General features: G+C 39.4%; 1 protein-coding gene across 2 annotated transcripts; it reads left to right on the top strand.

Moving 5' to 3' along the window:
* Positions 1–1,012: 1,012 nt before the first annotated feature.
* Positions 1,013–7,365, top strand: emc10 (ER membrane protein complex subunit 10). 2 transcript variants are annotated; one of them, XM_034144066.1, is made up of 8 exons: positions 1,013–1,159; positions 1,294–1,360; positions 1,679–1,791; positions 4,144–4,257; positions 4,904–5,088; positions 5,397–5,490; positions 6,469–6,566; positions 7,055–7,365. In XM_034144066.1, exons 1-7 carry the CDS (start codon positions 1,067–1,069, stop codon positions 6,553–6,555), a joined length of 753 nt encoding a protein of 250 aa, XP_033999957.1. In that variant the 5' UTR covers positions 1,013–1,066; the 3' UTR covers positions 6,556–6,566; positions 7,055–7,365. The 2 variants fall into 2 exon arrangements, with proteins under 2 accessions (XP_033999957.1, XP_033999956.1); XM_034144065.1 differs by lacking the exon at positions 6,469–6,566.
* Positions 7,366–13,523: the final 6,158 nt, after the last annotated feature.

Consider the following 13,523-nt stretch of genomic DNA (forward strand, 5'->3'; position numbering starts at 1 on the left):
TACATTATATCCAGTTCACCTGCTTTGTATAATGACAAGGAGGAAAGCGGTGTGTTTGACATATTGTGTTTGGGCTAATATATTAAGCAAAACTATTTTTTTAATATTGTTCCAAATATAAAAGGGTTACTGAGCTGTCCAAAACCAAAATGATCTTATTAGGTCTAATAGATTAGAACACACTTTTTTTTACATTTAAAAACTCAGCTTGACTTTAAGATACATTATTCATTCTGTTTTACTTCAGCCTACATATAGAACAACATCAATGAAATGTTGCAAAATTCTGCATGATAGAAGTCAGAACTTCTTTCATTCGCCAAGAAACAGGAAATTCCACATCAAATTGTTGTTGACACGTTACAACACATCAGCACACATGCAGACCTAATTCATTAGTTGCATTATGTCAACACGGAAACTACTGTAAACACCAACATGCTAAAAATACAAATTCAAAGCCTAACAACTGTTTCTGTGCAGCAGCTCTAGCAGATGACAACATTGACATGTTCAGAAACAAACAGAAGTAAAAAGTAAAGTATGCTGACAAATATATTAAGAGATATGCAAAAACAAAATCAACGCAAGTAGGTCAGCACATACCCTTAATAGTGCAGGATGCACAGATACACTTTATGAAGGTTAGGCTGATATATGAAGTGTTGAAGATTACTTAAATCTTATAACCTGATTTTCTCAACTCAAAAAATGATTATGCATATCTTAAGAAGACAATGTAAAGCTGTGGTGATATTTAAGATAAACTAAACTGGGTTTGCTAAATTGGCCAAAAATAGCATTTTAAAACTGTATCAGATTTAGGATTACCAATTAGATTTTTTACTTAAAAGGAATTTGCCTTGATGTTGGTACCTACATTACCATATTGAGTTGAATATAAATACTCGCAAAGTACTGCAACAAAGTCATTCATATTAATAGACATTAGAAAATCTTACTTTCAAAATACAATATTTATGAGACTTTTGTTGTGAAATAACCTACCGGAAGTGGAAATAATGTTGTAGTACGCTTGACAAAGTCTTCCGGTGACTCTGTCAAAATGGCTCTTCCGCTAACATTTAACATTGCATTGTTTTCCACTCTTTTTTTTGTCTTGTTCACTGATGTTGTATTTTGTAATAACGGCAGAAGGGTAAGAGTTGAATTGCATTGATTACCCATATTATTTGACTGTGGTTAAACGGAGGCTCCACCTGTTAGCAATGCAATTAGCATTAGCTACGAGCCGGTGAAGGCTAACGGTATAATTTCTACTTTTATTAACAGGTTGGCGATGTCATGGACACTGAATTCGGGGGGTTCTCTGTACCTCTTGAACACTCATTTGAAGTTGGTGAGAAAGTGTTTCTATTATTTTTATTATGATGTTCTATAGCACGTAATTGCAATGTTAAGCTAACCAAGCAGCCCTGTGCTACCAATGCTAACGCCATATATGAATGGCGAAACCTTCACACCACACCTCATGCACCTGCTTAATCTATTGTGATGTATGAATGAGTTACTTCAGTTGTTTCAAAGAAAGTGTGGATATTTTCATAACTGTGTAGGTGAAACTCTGCATGTAAATGACATTACATACAGTATATTATCTGTCATTCAGCCATGTGTTTTGTTCTGCTCTTACTGTCGGGTGTCCCTTGTCTTCCAGATGATGTAGCACAGTTTCGTGTGCGTGGAGCTCTGGTGCTGAAAGCTGGAAGGGAGCCCAGCGTCGCACTGACTCAGAACCAGCTGTCAGAGGAAGACAGGGCCAAACTGAAGGTGAGATAGGATGTGATTTAAAGGTCACCTAGTATGCAAAATCCACTTTTTCATTTATTTTATACATAAACATGTGTCCCCTCTGTGTAAAGAGATTCTGAAAGTTTCAGGAAAAAAGATTCTCTCACTTTTTGTCCTGATCCATTTCTATAAAAACCTGTCTGAAAATGAGCTGATCAGATTTTGGCCACTTTATGATGTCATAACGTTTTTTTGGCTTGTGTAACCATTAGCCAATAACCAACCAAGGTAACACCCCCACCTTATCACCTGAATCTCCTCCTAGAGCACCAGTGTTTTTTTTAACCAAATATCTCTCATGCCCCTTTAACACCGGCGCTTTTTCAGCTGGAGCCTGAAAAGTACCGTTTTTTCCTGTTCACACCGCAGCGGCGCCGCCTCATAGCTCCGGAATGCGGTTCACTTCCAGCTCCAAAAAATTGTCGGTCTAGAGGCAAGAGCTTCGGAGCTAGAGGCGGCGTCGCTTACGTCTCTCTTACGTCGAGGTGTGCAGGAAACTAAACCCACCTCCCCTGAACATGGGTCGACTGAAGAGTCTCGTCATGCCTGCCTACAAGCAGTAGCGCTGAGCAAAGTGACTAGAAGGCAACCACACTTATAAAAAAAAAACACACTTTATAAAGTCAGGCAACACTAACCAGGCTTCGTGTGATTCTGTTTATTTGTACCTTACTTTGACCATCCGTTCGCTGTTATTGATCATTGTGGAGAGCAGGCAGACATTTTGTTTGTTATTATAGCAGCTATCGGATGGAATCAATACATGGGCTGCACAGGTTGTCATGTCCGACTATCACAAGTAGAATCTGTGGGGGAAACTTCTGTGTAGCAATGCATTGGGAGTCACCGACTGAGGAAGGAGACACGGTGAGAGTTGGAGCTTTTGATGTCAAACACTGATGGGTTTATTCAGAGTATCGGCCGGAGGATTCACATCACAAGTCAAAGAGTCAGAGGTTCTGACTCCACGGTAGAGTTGCCACGTCAATTCTGAAGAGCCTCTCTCTATGCTAGACCTTTTAACTGGTTCACAGAGAGAAATCAACATCTCTGAAGGAGTAGACTAAACAGCTGGGAACACTGAGCCACCTGCGTCCGACACTCATGGCCTCAAAGATTTCACATCTTGGAGTCCACAAACACCGATAAAGAAGTGCCTCAGCGTTCTCACAACAAGTACCATTCGTGCCAGACAAGTTGACCGGTCACAAACTGGTGACAACAACACATATGGCACCAAGGCCTTTCCTTAAAGGAGATAACAGACGTCAGAGTAGATCATAAAACGTCACAGAGCAAAAGGTTAGATATCTAGAAGAATTATTCCTTATCAGAATCATAATGAAAAATACGTCGGTAAAATGTGCCTGTAGAAAACGGCTTAGCAAGTAGTCAGTTTAGCTTCGGTTGCTATGCTAACATCACCCATGTTATACCAGAGAAACTTTCATAACAGCGTTGTGATGCCAAACCGCGTCAATTCAGACTGACACACATTCACTTAAGGGGAACTGGGGATATGTATCAGCTGTGACAGTCAGACAGTGAATACTTTAGAGCCGTGTGAGCTAACCCGGAGCTAACGGGAGAATAAACTCCCGTGGAAGAGCAGCCAGCACTGCAGCGGTCGGTAAATGCCGCTGAAACACATTAATAAACAATGAACCACGGCACTCTGGAGAAAAGTATAAGGTTGGAGAAGTCGTTATTTAATTTAATCTGGCTTCGTATGATTAAAAGTAACACGATCATCGACCCAACGCAGTCCCCCGTTGTTGTTGTTGTTGTTGTTTTGAGCTCCGTTGGGGAGAAAATCAGCGATGTAAACGGTGACGTCATGACGCAGCAGCGGCAGCTCTGGGCGGTGTGAACAGAGCGGGAGCTGAAAAGGGAAACCGGAGCTGAACCAGAAAAGCTCTAGCTAGAAAGGGAAAAGCGCTGGTGTGAAAGCCGCATCAGAGGGGCGTGGGGAGTGGCTCCTTATTTTCATCTAAAGTAACAGACACAGAATCAGCACTTTTGAAACAGGGCTGAAACAGAGGAGTTTATGGGATGCTGCAATGCATGATCTGTTTGGTATTTGGAGCAAAACACTTCAGAGACATGTGTTGTATATATCCGAGACCTATAATATATTGATGAAAAACAGTATAATAGGGGACCTTTAAAAGGATGTGTCCAAACAAAATCCCTGAATCCAATAAATACTTTTTTTTTCATCTTCAGACATAAAACCTCTGGTCAGAGAGCTGGAGGTCATACAAACAGATTTAAGTGTGATCAGCATGGTTTGAACCTGCATCCCTAACAACTGTGTTTGTTATACTTCAGGAAGTGGCTGCAGTAGACGGTCTGTACAGGATCAGAGTGCCTCGTGTTTTCCTGCAGGCAGACAGACAGACAGAGCGGCAGCTGGAGGGTTACCTCACAGCATTTGTCAGAGCGGTATGTATTGATATTATCATGACCAGGAAATAATCTTCCCAAAAACTTGCTACTTCAACATCCACAGTAAGACGGGAACTGTAACAGTTTTAAATTATTTAGAGCCGTATCAGTGTTTGAGATTTCTCTGTGCAAGGTATGTGCCATTAATGATATTAATTAATCAGTTGATTTTCAAACAAACGTTCAGCCCATAACTGCAGATGCTTTTTGACTGTTTAGTAGTTGTCTCTCATTTTGTGATAGTGTATTCTGTTTTGACAATTTTCTATCATTTATATTTAAGTAAAAGAGTTGTTGTGGATTTTTTATGCTATACATTTATATTCATCTTGTAAAAATGGCACTCTCAGTTAAATACAATTTATTGATATTACAAAACCAAGTTACTTGTTAAGACAAAAGTATTATAAATGACTTGAGTCCCCAGTCATGTACATTATTCATAGGGGACATTTAAGATTGTTGTCTTTTACATAAACAACAATATCATTGATCTGCTACCAGCCTTTAGATTAGATCAGAAGCATTTATTGTCATTTATACAAGTACAATGAGAAGAGTACTTTTCCCCAGAGTTGTATTCTTTTCCACATCCAGCCAATGAATATGAAAACATGAACCTTCATTTTGCTCCGATCCTCAGTGTGCCATGGTTGAGTCCCATCTGAGCGACGTCATCGCCCTCCACACTGACGTCTCCGGGTACCTCATCGGGGTCTCCATAGTGACGCTCCCTGGAGCCTGCAGAGGCACTGAGGTTGAGGATGAGGTTGACCTTGAGGTTTTCAACACCACACTCAGTGTCATGGGTCCTGTCAACGCACCGGGGTCAGTCTTATTTCATGTATTTGTTTTATTTTAATTTTCAGTTTTCTTCCTTCCAATCTCGACTGCTAGATAAAGCCCGTCTGCTTTTGTTAGAACATTCCTGGCCCTGTATCTGTAGCTTTCTGTGCATGAGAGAAATCCTCTTGGGTAGCTTTTTCAGAAGCCTTTGATTCAGCTCTATTTGCCTTGGCGTAGGAGCTTTACATCATTTCCCAATAGGTAGAACAATTCTCCCTGCGCTGCTCTGCCTTTCGATACACTTTCTGTTTTGGGGTTTGTTTGAATACTAATTGCCAACTTTCTTCCAGACCTGAGACTGCTCTGTTCCTTGAAAGAATGGAAATGGAAACTGAGAAGAAAGGGAAGAATCCACAAGAGCAGAAATCTTTCTTTGCTAAATATGTAAGTACTCCTACTGAGCTGATAAGGCCAGCAGGCAGGGCCTAAAGATTTATTATCTGCCTTCAGTAATTGGGCTCTGATGATTTGTAATGACCCATATAAAAAAAATGCAAATTAAGCACATTTTTTCTCTCTATCAGACCCACCTTAACTTTTTCTATGCATGCAGCATGTTTTACACAGAATATGGGGACATCAGTACTGAAGTGCAATCATTTATTTCTCTTTCATTTGCCAAAAATTGTTACATAAAAAAACTAGCAAATGTGGTTCATCAGGGGGAAAAATCCCTACGCTCATGTTGTGTGTGTTACCATAGTTATCATATGATGAATACAGGCTTTCCCTCTCTTGATAGATTGTAAGATCGCTTTCTGAATAGTTCCCAACCAAAGGATTGATTTAATAGTTTTCTAGTTTTATGTTTAAATTGTACTGTTTATCTATTATATGATGTATATATTATTACACAGTACTCTGGTTGGTTTGCTTTGCTTTCACATCATAAACAAAGCAGACCAGAAGTTGTTTGGAACTGGTCCAAGACTCCCTCTTTTCAGGCAGTCTTTAAAAGGGGGGTCCTCATTGGAGTTAGTTTGACAGCTTTCACACCAAGCACATGGCTTGTTTACCAATTGCCAGATTAGTGATTGTGTGAAAGCATCCTGTCCTTATTGGGGTTTAAGACCTGGCTCTCTACTGCCATAGAGTCTTTGTCATCCAAGATAATTCTGCCCACAAAGTTAAATTAGAACATTTGCAACATGAAAATCAGTCAGCGCTGAGAATGTGTTTTTCTACTGACATTTTGAGCTGTCAGTTTGAGAAGACGCCATGTTTATTTAACATTCCCACAGAGAACCGGGCGTGTGTCCTGTTGCTTGGATCCTCTAAGCTGCTTTATGATCTCTGTGCTGCTGAGTGTATCTTGCTGTGTTCAGTGACAGTGTGTTGACTTGGTGCTGTGATGTGTTCCAGTGGTATTTGATTCTTGGAGGAGCTATCTTCCTCGTGGTCTCCAGTGCAGCACAGCCCCCAGCAGGGGGAGGCAGTGAGCAGAGCTGATTCCCACTGAAGTACTGTGTTCTTACTCGTGGCTCTTTCTGTCCGCCTTCCGCCTGTTGTCAACCTATCTGTTAAACTTCTGAGCAACAATACTAACTGAATCACCATCCCATTGTTTGTTCCCTGTTGTTCCCTCTTTTCCACTCTGAGGTTTTTTCCAGTTTCAATGTCAAATACATGTTTTAAAGAAATTACTGAAAAAAGTCACATTTTTCAATCAGGATTTGAAAGTACTTTGCAGGGGGAAACCTCCATGCTATAATCCTTAAGAAATCCTAAAACTACATTCTCAGTGTGAATATGTTTGACATGTGTTTGGCCTTGATCCTGAGAATGAATTCTTTATTCTTAACTATCACCCTATTTTAACTTTTCTTCTGTTCAGAAAATAACTGAACCTAATCTGGGATGCCAATCGGGGATTGATCATTTGACATTTTAAAAAAAACATACAAATGTTATGTTACTAACATCAATGTATTTCATCTGTCCTCTCTAGTGGATGTACATCGTGCCGCTCGTTCTCTTCCTCATGATGTCTGGTGCTCAGGACCAATCAGGTGGAGGCGCCGGAGGCGGAGCAGCCAATGGAGGTGGCCGATGAGCTTCTTTTTTTTGTCTTTTTTTTGCTCAACATTTCCTGAACAATAACTCTCTGACACATATTTTAATTGCTGTACATAATGCTATTTAAGAATGATAAATGTTTGTCACACGCGCAGCTTAAACTTGTACAGCATAAAGGAGATATTGTGCCCTGCAGACGACTGCATTTTAATACTAACGTGAAAATAAAGTATTTATTACTTGGCCTGTCTTTTTCTCGTCTGTCACTCGGACTAAAGAGTTTTAGAGTCTTAATGTTGAGATACAGGGGCGGCTCTGAGGCTCAGATTTAGTTGTAACAATAGTATAGTGTATAATGTATTATTAAACATTAACTGAGATAGATATACAGCAGGCAGTAGTAACAGTAATCTCTTAGTGAAGCAAAATGTTATTTACTAGATGCCTTTAAAATAATGAATATTATTCATGGTTTTAGAAAATAATGTTGTCATGAATTAAACAAAATTAAGTTAAGTAAAGATACTTTTGTAGCCGTTATTTTTGTATTATTAAATGTAATGAATCTTTCTGCTGCACACTTCCCACCCAGGGGTTAAATGAAAACATTTATTATTAAAGTGACATAATATGAAAAACTCGCTTTATCAGTGCTTATTGAACATCAAAGCATGGAAACACTTTCTTGTACAAACCAAACATATTAAAGGTGGGGTAGGTACGTTTGAGAAACCGGCTCGAGATACACTTTTTGTTATATTCCATGGAATGCTCTTAACATCCCGATAGCAATGAAAATCTTAAGTGCTTTGACAAAAAATCCATACAAAATGTCATCTGTGGAAGCTGTAGTACTGTAAAAAGCACGACCAGTCATTTTAGCCGGCCCGGCTAAAATAACTGGATGGCCTACCTGCCTGTCAGCCTTCCATCTGTGCACAAACTTATCTCGTGCCCTCATTGGTCATGTGCGCGTTCGTGTGTGTTGGAGGAGGGGCTCTGTAAGGAAGTGGCAGATTTTTTCCGGCTGTGTATTTTCAAAATCGAGCGCACTCAAGCTGGTTTCTCCAAAATTGATCCTGAAAAGTGGCATAACATGGCCCCTTTAAATCAGCACTCATGTATTTAATTGCGTTAAAAATGTACGCTATAATGGCACATTTTGAAAACTGGTTGCCTAATTCAAGAAAGTCAGTGGGATGAACATTTATTTGAAGATGGTCAAGCCTGTGTGAATGGTTTCTCCACTGTGGGTGTGGGGGGGTAAACCACTTCTGTTTCAGTTTGCCACATTTGAACTGGAAATCCTCCACTCAGCTGTTTATTCCTTTTTAATGCAGCTGGGGGTTTATCAAGGATCCCCTTGTGTCCAACAAGTGTCAACGGTTGTGGCGGTATTCACTTAATGCTGTTAATATAGACAGGAGGTACAGAAATTCCCCACAGTGGATATAGGATCTGTTATTTAGTCCAAGGAAGTGCAAATGACTTTAAATCATAATTGTAGCATAACAATGCAGGAGCCTTAAACAGTTTTTGGCCTTTTGCTGTGGTTAGATTTAAGACGTTTTAACTGTGATTAGTCAGTCTATAGTATGTTAAGCTGATATCCCAGTGGTGACTAGACCAGCCTTCTATCAATTGTGAAGTTGGAAGTATAGCTTTTCTAAAGCAACTCACATGTTAGTTCCAGCTTGTTAGAGGCATTGTTGTGCACTTCACACTGAAAAACGTACCTGTCCTCATTTAAACCTGCCAGTCTTCCAGTTTGTTTAACCAATGTAAAACAAAGAAATCTAAACAATTGTGTGTAGTTTTACCTTAACAAAAACAATACAAATTAGCATTGAGCCTCATACTTTAAGACGGCAACTGTGTTGACATTGGTGATTTAAATAAATGCTAGCACTACAATTTGAAATCCTCCAAAAGCCATGTTAAAAGCAAGGATACAGCTCAACATGTTAAGGACAGTCCAGTCTACATTTTTAGGGAAAACACTGGTCGTACTGGGATCACTACCTTCATCGTGGGGAGCCAAAGTGAACATCCAAGCTTCATCCTCCTGCCACCTAACTGAGTATTTATATTCATCAGGAGTCAGGAAGACGGATCACGGACTCAAACCATCACAGCTGTAGAAACAGAATATCCCAGAAATCCTTGTGGCAACATTGCCCACCCTTTTCGTCATGTCAGTCAGTCAGTCAGTCAGTCAGTCTGGCTGCTTTTAGTCCTGTGTCAAACTGTGAGGAACATCCTCTTATTTTTGGAGGCTCAGCATTGAGCTTCAACACTTCAGTGCCCTCTGGCCTCGTCCAATCGGCAGCCAGGCCTTTCTCAGAATGCCACACGGAGTCCCACAGCGCACCGTCCTCTCCTGTGACTGCTCTTCACGTTCTTTTGCTGTGAAATAAGGTGATAACAACAGCTGAGGGAAACTGGAGAAATAGAAGGAAGTGAGCCGAACGACACAAGTAATCTATTTGTAAAGAGATCTGTTTCTGTCAGATGGGGGCAGAGGTTACAGCGCGAGAGAAGCTGTGTGTTCTCATGTGATATCGTCAGGGTTACACAATGATCTAAGTTAAAACTTGTTTTTTCCAGTCTAGCTCCTCATTCCACTTTGAAAACTCAACAATCTCAGCTATTCTACTTTCAGCAAAAACACTAATGAATCATGGGAGGCCTATCAGCAGGGTCTGTGATGTATGTCCATCTACCAAGAAGCTGGGGGACACTGAGACACATGATTGTGGTGATCATTAGGAATGGAATCATGTGTGTTTGCAAATACACTAAGACCACACATTCTGTGAACACATGTTGCTTTCAACAAGTGTATCACAGACTACAGGCAAAAATCATCATACGACTAAAAATAACAAAGTCATATCCAAGTCAAATGGACCTGCTTCAAATCGTAGTAATCACATGAAACATTTAGAAAGTAAAAGACTCACACAGAGTACACCCTAGTGGATGAGATTGCTATTTTCTTTCTTTAAAAAAAAAAGTTGTTTAATTTAATAAGGAAGATGAGTATAACCTTTCCAGTATCGAGAAACCTCCGCTTCTTGTTGTGCTTCAACACTACCGTCTTCAAAGACCTTGATAAATCTCTTTAACATGTCTGTTCCAGGTCAGTTTAGAGCAAGTTTGAGTCATTCACACTTTTATTGAAGCTGTGTATTTATCCGCCTGTTTAGTAAACTCTGGATAAAGTTCCTTTCTTATTGGATGGTCCCTAAATAAGCATATTCAAACGACTGTCACGTTTTGCACCTCTCTATGAAGTCTGGCTCTTTACTCCATTTGTGTGGCCGCCCACAAAAAACCTTACATAGCTAACATCACATAACCAGGACAAGCTAAAAACCAACATTTGGCTTTAGGTTATTGTGAAACCTCTGTTAAATCAGACTTCAAATGAGATTGTGGTTAACATAACTGGTAGCTTTGACCATACAGTACCAGCTGCATCATTATTGGTATTACTCCTCTCACAAAACAGATAAGACTACTCATCTACTCTCTAATCTAAATGAACATCAATTGATGCTTTACCCTTCGCTCCAGGCACCTGTCATTGGTAAGTGCATCAATGTGTTTAGAGCACACTTCATGTTGTGTCATAAAGGAATGCATAGTGTGATATACAAACTAAAATGCAGAAGAGGTCAGTAGTGGCTGTAAATCATTTCAAATGTGATGATTTATTAATATGATGTACTAGCACTTTCAACAGTTAATTGACAAGCTATCCAATTGCTCGTGTGGTTTTAATAACATATATAGAGGTTAGAAGGTAAATGATGTAATGCAGAGCAATTTAGCAGGAGTACACATGATGGCAGAGAGTGGTGGGGGGGGCAGGGTGAGGAGTAGAGGGGAGGCTTCATACATGAAACAGGCAGCCGCTTGCTTAGCAGCAGTTACCCATAAATCTCATGGCTCTGTCGCCTGGACACCACCAATGTCAGCATGACACCATGTGATCGGCAGGACAACCCCCCCCTCTCTTGACATGCTATGATTTAGAAGCAGTTATGAGGTTTATGTTGCACTAAAGTGTTGGGGGGAAAGTTGATTTTAGCCTGTCATTATCACACTGTAAATCTGGACATTTTTACTATGCGTGTCTCATTATAATTGATATATAACTAAAAGCCCCACTCATCATAAAATACATATTCCAGAAAAGTCCATAAAACATATACAAATGTTATTCTTATTATTTTCTCCACCATTAATCATTATGATCCTCAGATTTATCTGGTGCTCTCAATAAACTACCTGTCTGTATATAAGTTAACATTTGCTCAATATAAGTAACTACAATAAAAACATGCTGCTTGTACATTTATCAGGATTAACAATCTAAAATGCCATAAAATATAACCAATCAATTATTGGGGACAATTTGTACTTTCACTTTGGCTGGCACTGCTGAGAGTACTTTAGCTGGATTTAAAATAACATCGTAATTGAATATTTACAATGTTGTATCTTTTGGAACTCAAGTCAATTATACAATTTATTCCACCAATGCATTATTCACAATAAGTTGGTATCAAACAACAGTTGTGTCCTTTACTCTAGAATAAAAACACCCCACGGTGTTCAAACTGAGAGCCACTGAGCACACAAGGATAAAAGCAGCGAGCCAGAAGTGAGAGGAGGAAGCACCTGCCTTGTCAATCAGAGAGCCAAGAAAACTTCACGAAGTCTCTGAAAGGATCCCAGCAGGCCATCGCAGATTACAGGCTCACACTTATTGTATCCCCCACACCCAATCATGTTATACGTGTCACCATAGCACCACCATGTTAGCGTGTAGGACATTTTTAATGGCCAAGTTAGAAGGTAATATACACTTGAATATTACATAATAATCCTTGACTGTATAACATAGCAACCCTAAACACACCCAAAGGTCAGGTTATAATACTATTTAAGCCCTCTCACTGACAGCAGTAAGAAGCAGGTGTTGAAATGTGTTCATGCTTCACACTGAGAATATCTGGTATTAAAGGAGCGGGCGTTAAGCGGGTAGTTACACTTAATTTAAATTATTCTTCTAATAGCATTGAGACACTGTCCTGTGACAGGGAGTTATTTCCTATTAACTTAAGTCAATTAAAATGTGCCAGTAAAAGAAATATTCCAATGATAATGTATTGCTTTTCATTTGGGGAACATGTATTACTGTGGTTGCTAATAACAAAGGAACAAGACAATCACTGAAGTACTGTACTTAAGTACAATGTAACATATTTGTACTTGTATATTTATTATAGTTATCACTTACTTTATTACAGATTTGTATTGTATCACTATAATACTATTTTTTGGTGAATAGCTTCATATTATATCAAATCATATAAAGAAATTATTTTTGCTTTTAAATTACTTTTTTAAATTAGATTATTATTGGAATAAACATTTGATTTGTGCGTATTGTGTCTTTGTGTTTTCTTTTAAATAATTGTTGACTAAAATAGCAAACAATATAAAAAGAAGGTACAATTAAACTACCATTTTCAAAAATAAAATGCTGCTCACAGTACATACTATTGTTGTGTGTATTCCTTTCACTCTGCCACTCTGTCCATCCTTCCAGCCACATTCCCACTACTCCAAACTCCAACATTAATCTTTACTATCCATCAGATGGCCTTTTCTCCCCCTACACCCCAGATCCTGACATTCCCATTTGCTCTGCAATAACCTCATTCTCCTCACCTGAGCTTCCTTTTCTCCCCGCCTTATTTATTCACATTCATTGTCAGTTTGTAAGTATCAATGTTGCTTTCTAGCTGCCTGCTATTGCTTTCAAGCTTCTATTACCTGCACCTGAACCTGAACCTGAACTTTAACCCAGACATGCTTCTGTCTTACTAATGATTCTCTATTTTTGGACAGCAGGGCCTCCTCAGAAAGTAAACATGTTTTAAATATTATCTTGTCCGGGCTGCAGTACCCCTACTCTTGCTAAGATTCGAGATGGGTAATATAAAAGTTCTAAATGTTAAAATGCTCCCTACATCCCAAACTCAAATGTTCAGACAAAGAATCAAAGAAGAAAATATGTGGCTGGACTGTGAGTCGCCCAATCATGTCTTTAGGGCCTGCCTCTCCTGTACTTTGTATTCAATTAAAAGAATGTAATCAACATCTGTGTACAAAGGCTGCTGTTATTTTGTTTATTTTTTCATGACCACACCAGCACTTAAGTACACTTAGCCCTACTTCTCTTCCAGAGTGCCTTTACAGCAGCTGCTGACTGATGAGAGCTGAGATTGACGACAGCTCACCAGTGAGAAGCTGGTTGCCATCTTAAATACTGACGGCCCCCATTGCGCCACACACAGACACAAACATCTACAGCTTGTGTCAGG

Source organism: Trematomus bernacchii, unplaced genomic scaffold, assembly GCF_902827165.1.
Source record: "Trematomus bernacchii unplaced genomic scaffold, fTreBer1.1, whole genome shotgun sequence".
NCBI classification, from domain to species: Eukaryota; Metazoa; Chordata; class Actinopteri; order Perciformes; family Nototheniidae; genus Trematomus; species Trematomus bernacchii.

Coding starts and splice junctions, on each gene's coding strand:
- emc10 (XM_034144065.1), top strand. CDS start 1,067: ATGGCTCTTCCGCTAACATTTAACATTGCATTGTTTTCCACTCTTTTT. Junction 1,160..1,293: donor TTTGTAATAACGGCAGAAGG/GTAAGAGTTGAA, acceptor TTTTATTAACAG/GTTGGCGATGTCATGGACAC. Junction 1,792..4,143: donor AAGACAGGGCCAAACTGAAG/GTGAGATAGGAT, acceptor GTTATACTTCAG/GAAGTGGCTGCAGTAGACGG.